At 38.8% G+C, this 6,000-nt stretch overlaps 1 protein-coding gene across 2 annotated transcripts in view; it reads left to right on the top strand.

Annotated features, from left to right (window-relative positions):
- Positions 1-5,429: 5,429 nt before the first annotated feature.
- LOC119917465 (enolase 4-like) overlaps positions 5,430-6,000 on the top strand; it is a 59,529-nt gene continuing 58,958 nt past the window's right edge. The window contains exon 1 of one of the 2 annotated variants that reach the window (XM_038737802.1): positions 5,430-5,627. In XM_038737802.1, coding sequence (XP_038593730.1) covers positions 5,460-5,627 — 168 coding nt within the window. In that variant the 5' untranslated portion in view covers positions 5,430-5,459. The remainder of the gene's footprint in view (positions 5,628-6,000) is intronic. The other variant, XM_038737801.1, reaches the window with a different exon arrangement.

Genomic DNA, 6,000 nt, shown 5'->3' with positions numbered 1-6,000 from the left:
TTGTATTAGGGATAAATTTTTATACAATTGATCACTGTCAAGCCAAAACCATGTATCTCAGAATGTTATGATTTTAAGATTTTCATAAAACTCACAGACCTATATTATTCTATTTTTAATAACCATTGTAAACCCATTGGAGTATCTGAAAATGCATTATCACAAAACAGGTGGATTAACAGCATCAGGCTGACAAAGAGAACATGTTTTAAGTAATAACAATCATAAAGAAATCTTTGAGCAAAGATACTACTTTAGTGGTTGTCTGAAGCACAAACCAGGCCACACACACCCACAGTCAGCAGTAACACGCTATAGCAACACCTCAGCTCTCTGTATCACCATCACAAGCAATCCAGATACCCCTCTGAAACCAGACTTCTAATGCCAACCAATGCTCCCATTCAAACCACACCTGACTAGGGGATTTTAATTAGATGCAATTAGAGATGGCGACCATGCTGGATGCGCCCCCTGCTTTTTAGACTGGAGAAAAAAGATGTGCTAATTAGGCCGGAGGCTACTTTTATTCATGTGACCTGTGGAGACCCCACGCAAGCTGTTTAACGTCACTGCTCTGACAATTAAAACGGGAATTCATTTGAATGAACTGTGCATGTTGACATAAACAGACTCCATTACATTCACAGCAGTGGGATGAGTTGTCTATGGGCCTTGAATGGCATGTGTGAATGGACAAACAGCAACAGGTGACCAGCAGAATAGGTGGTGGATAGAACTACTGTGCAGCCATGTTCCTTTCATGTCCTTTCAACACTATTCAGTGTACAGTCCATACATATTATTAGATATTGCGCCAATGAGCCACTTTGGTAAGATTTTGTGCCACAGGATTTTTCTGTTACATATTCCTTTACACAAGCTTGCACACAGTATGTGAGTATTTGACATTATTTGGATTATTTCTATCTTTAAAACACAACAACATTTGGCTTAGGTTCTATCTTTCTAGGGAACCTCTGGGCAAAACTTATTTTCTCTGTAAAAACTTATTGGGTAAAAATATAACAGTGCTTTCTATGACAATTAACCTATTGCTCATTTTGCTAGGAGACCTAAAAAACCTCCTGGAACCCCCTCAAGGACTTCTAGTGGACCCCCACAAAGGCCACCAGCGCTTTAAAAAAGACATTCAGAATTCTCCTTCCTCTGACAAATTAGCTATAAACACTTTTCATACAACCCAATTTCATATGCCATTTGTGTCACTTTGTGACCAAACTGGCCATCTCACACGTCATTTTCTTTGCAGCTGCTGCACTTTTTTTTTTAAAGCCCATAGGCACCCTGCTGTTGTTGCCTACCATCCTCTGGAGGGGGGTTGGGGGGGGGGGGGGGGGAGAAAGGAATGATGGCCCTATTATTGCCTTAGATGTGAGAGGAGAGTATCCAGGAGGAGGTTGGGGCCCAGCTTCATTGGTTGAAAGCTGCACCTTTTTAGGATCTAGCGTCTTAAAATGTGTCCCTTTTTGACAGGCCTGAATGAGTTTTACTTGCTTTTTTATGTTCCTTAAGGCTTCGGCTCAAACTGTCCCTCCAGGCCTGCTAGTCCTGCTCTGGTAGGTAAGGAGCGTACCATCTAGAATACATGGGAATACAGTTGTTATAATTGTTGTATTTTCTGTGTGAAAAGAATTTCTGAGTTTCTGAAGGTGAACTTGCGCTGGGATCCAGATAACAAAGCGAGACTTCTTCACCTTGCATACAGGCAGTGGTGGCAGTAATTTTCTTAGTGTGACTTGACCTAACCTATACAGTAATTGTAATGTGGATGTAAACACAAGATTACATGTTCAAGCATAGATATTTAAAGGATATTAAAGGATGTGATGATAGTATACCATGTACTCAAATGGGGGAAAACAAGAGTTTATTTTTTTCTCACATCATTAATGTCATCAATAATTTTCTATTTATTTGATATTTGATATTGATTATTTTGCCTATCCATACAGGCCTAAATATTTAGCTCTTTATATTTCTTGATTTAATCAAGCAACATGAAGCTTGATTTATTAGATATGATCTTGTATCTCACGCTAATGAACTTTAGTCATTTGTAATGGAGTTTTGAGAGCAAAGATTGAGAAATCTTTATCTGAAGGTTTATCTGAAATGGAAATATTTGCATTTTAAGCTGGCATGTTGGTCATAAAGTATATCTAGTTTATCCCCCTGAGTATAAGTCAGTTTGTGTCCATTCTCAGGTTTACTTTGTCAGCAGAAATATTTGATAATGTTCATTTAAGCCGATGGAAATGTCTGGAGGTAAATGGCTTCAGACTGGGTTTCCAAATTAAATGATTTCCCCACTGTGGATGGGCAGGTTTCTGATGAAAAGCAACGTGTGTGGTGACATCAAACATGGCTGTGATCCTGTACCTGGTGATAGAGCCATGAAGACTTTCTCTCCATAATACTCATTTCCCTGTGTGGCAGATATCGTTTGTGTCACTACAGAAATGCAGCTTGATTTAAGCCATGTGGACGGCTCCAACGTCTCCCTTGACAGCAGGACTTCCTGTCCTGGACCAACTCAGCCCTCTAACTGACCCTGGGGTGACCCTGGAGCCGCTTCTAATCCAGCAGTCTTGAATTTCCGTTGTTATTTTAAAATGGCCATGAACAGTCGGCTTGACCTTAATAATAATGCTAAAGCTATGCCAGAAACAAACAAAAGGGTTTATATAGCCTATAGGCCGACATAAACGGTTGTAGTGATGTTTTTCTTTTTGTGCAGGCTCCATTTTAATTTAATTATAGGCCTACTTCACCCCCCCACCCCCACCCAAACCCCCGATTTTTTGCATTCATTTTTACAATCTGAAATAGTTTTAACGTGATTGTGTGAATGAGATATGCTGCTTAACTGAATGTAGAATCATAGGGTTAATTAGCTACTGAATAGTAATTTATTAGGGACACAGGGCCTATGCATGCTTGACAAATGTAGGCTATAATAATTTAAACAGTTCTTAAAATAATTTTAAGTGTTAGCCTATATATTTACAATTAGAAGTATTTCAATGAACACATTTTTTAAAGTAGCCTAATGTTCTATCAGCCCTCTGTTGATTAAACTTATAAATAGTAGAATGACACTGGAAAAACTAAATGTAGACTCGTAGTAGGCTACAGGCAGATTTTAAAAAGGCAGAATTTGGATGATAAAATCTGAAGATTGTTGAATCAGAAACACCTTTAACTGCGCAGAATTAAGAGGCAGCGACAGGTGTGTTTTTATGTTTATATCCAGAAACGTCATTCTGTCCCTGAGGCAGCCCTTGACTCGCTGATCCTTCGGGACTGCCGGGAACTGATCAGCGCTGCTCTGCGTGCATGTTGCAGGCATGCTGCTGTGGGCTTCAGCTTACCTGTGCATAAACCTGACATTAAAAGACGCCAGTCACATCAGTCTCGTCTCAGGCTAAAATGGGGTATTAAACACTTTAACACATTTCAAAAGAAAATGTTCCTAAAGAAACGAATGCAAAGTAAAAAAAAAGATAAAAGATTCCTAAGTGATTTTATATTTATTATGAATAAAATGTGCAGGAGCCCGCTAGAATCGGCCTGAAACGGCCTCCCGTGATTGAGGTCACGAACAGTTCACCGAAATATCGGTCAGAGGACAGATGATAACCTCCCTTGATTTTTGAAGCATCTCTCGCAGTTCTTTTTTAGTAGCTTATTCTTCTTATTACTGTTGTTGTTGTTGTTGTTCTCTTCTTCTTGTTATTTATCCTGCAACTAGTGCCTAAAGCCTGAGCGTCAACAACGCATTGAATACAGGAGGACAACGGGAAAGATTTTCAGAACATACATTACTCGTGGCATTATGTAGACTACATGTTTTTAAAAAAAATTCTTGTTTATTTTTGTTGACCGATGCTTAGGAATTCAGCCGGCCTTATATGACCTTGTGTAACAGTGGCGAGATGAACTGTTTGTGAGTCCAATTCACAGCCTTGCAATAACTCGACACTCGGAATGAAACGCTCCGGGTTAAGACCTTTCAAATAATGCAGCCTATGTGAGTGCGTGTGAATGTAAAAGAGGCTTGTTCGTGGACAATCAATAGGTCTTTATTTTATTTACATTTTCCTGAAGGCGTTAAATTTTACCACTTTTATTATAGAACATGCAGATACTTTTACGGCTGCTGTTGAATAGCCTACATCATCACAGGATGTCCAGTGAAATCAATTCTAACCTGTTACCTGTCAGGAAAAGTGTACATGTACATTTTAGTATTTAACACATCACTTATTAGCTAAATTAATTTGTGACAGCATGCAAATATTTATATTTTTTGTTTTAGTTCTTTAAAATGGTTGCCTAGCTATTGATTTTTGTAATCAATTATATATTAATATGTTATTTATTTACAGACAAACAAAAATTAGGACAGATTCCCATGCAATAGCATCATCTAAAAGAAAGTTAAAAAGTAAGAAAGAAACCAGGCTGGCAGACAAAACAAGTTATCCCAGGCCCACATATCTTTACTGCATCTCTTTCATCAAAGTAACTTAAGGTTTTTTCATCCTTCTTGCCTCATGTCTTACACCTACGATAAAGAGTTAATGGAGGAGGCAAACATTTATAAGAGTAGGCCCTACATGGATATATTACAGATGTTATCATATAAACATCCAACATATAGGCTAAATACACACACAGTAATTCCTGATTGTTTCTAACTCTACCCAACAGGTAATGTATGTTTTGTAGCTTTTCGCCATAATATTAATAAGGTTAATATTTAGGCCTAATTATATTGACTAAATAGCCTAAATATTCAGTAGGCTATTGAAACCCTGTTTAGCTCAATTGGAACAGCCAGGTAATAGCATAGCAGCTTCCATTGCTTTTGATATTAGGACCCTTTGGGACCGTACCACAGTTGTTTACACTAGCTTCAAATCACATTTAGGCTACTTTACGTCACTGCTGATCAGTGAAACTTGCAGCAATGTTTTTATTTATTAAGCCATGTTTTGACTTTACTATAGTGTGCGTGTGTGTGCGTGCTAGGCGATACTTTATTTTTTGAATATCATTCTCCCTTCCAGGCAATGGTTTCACACGCACCGTTTTTGTTAATAAATTATAATTTACTGTTGGTAAGGAGCAGTAACCAATTATAATTCCACAATTTAGGTTTACTTTGCGATGCTGTAGGGTATAAAGCAGCAGCTCACATACAGGACGTGGCAATGTACATTCCACAACGTGACTGCAAGGATAGAGGCATAATCTATTGTAGATAGAAAGTTCTTATTTATGAGAACAAACAGGCTACACGGGATAAATGAAAGATGGAAGCAGCGCGCAACATCTCTCTGATTTCCTGGGCTCCCGCTGTCACTTGAACGGGTTGTTTCCATGGTAACAGACAACACAAAGACTACAGGGAGAGTGATGGCACCTGGACAATGGCGTACGAAGGGTTCACCGGCCGTCTTTCTAAGGAAAAGCAGGACTTACACGACATTAAAAATTCTGCGGCAGAGTTTTTTCGGGTTAACAGAATCCCCCAGGAGATAGAGAGAGCTCTGAACGAGCTATACTTCCACAAGCCCGAAGACGTTCACGGCTATCTGGTAGGAGTTTGTTTCCCTGCTGTAACGTTAACCCATGAGCGACACCTCGAACAGTCACACGCAAAGTTCTGCTAGCTAAAAGTCTACAATACAACACAGCAGCGTGTAGGTTAGGATAGGTAGCTAGCTACTATGCTAACTAGCTACTGTACTGTATTTGCCTGCTTTAAGAATGTTAACCTAACATTACTATTTATTGAAATATGCATGATCCACCAAATAAAACAACAAATTGGCAAGTGGCTTTTTAACGTTACTTCACATTATTGTTCTATTTTCCATCATGGTTCCAGACTATATTTTCCAGCTTGCCTACAACATCTGGTTTAACTAAGTCTACTGGAGTGGAATAGTCCTTTAAATCTGAATGTGG

The sequence above is a fragment of the Micropterus salmoides genome, unplaced genomic scaffold (assembly GCF_014851395.1).
Source record: "Micropterus salmoides isolate LMB-PRFRI ecotype aquatic unplaced genomic scaffold, ASM1485139v1 Ms_hic_scaffold_22, whole genome shotgun sequence".
Classification (NCBI taxonomy): domain Eukaryota; kingdom Metazoa; phylum Chordata; class Actinopteri; order Centrarchiformes; family Centrarchidae; genus Micropterus; species Micropterus salmoides.
The sequence above is the reverse complement of the archived record's forward strand: the minus strand, read 5'-3'. Positions and strand labels throughout refer to the sequence as shown.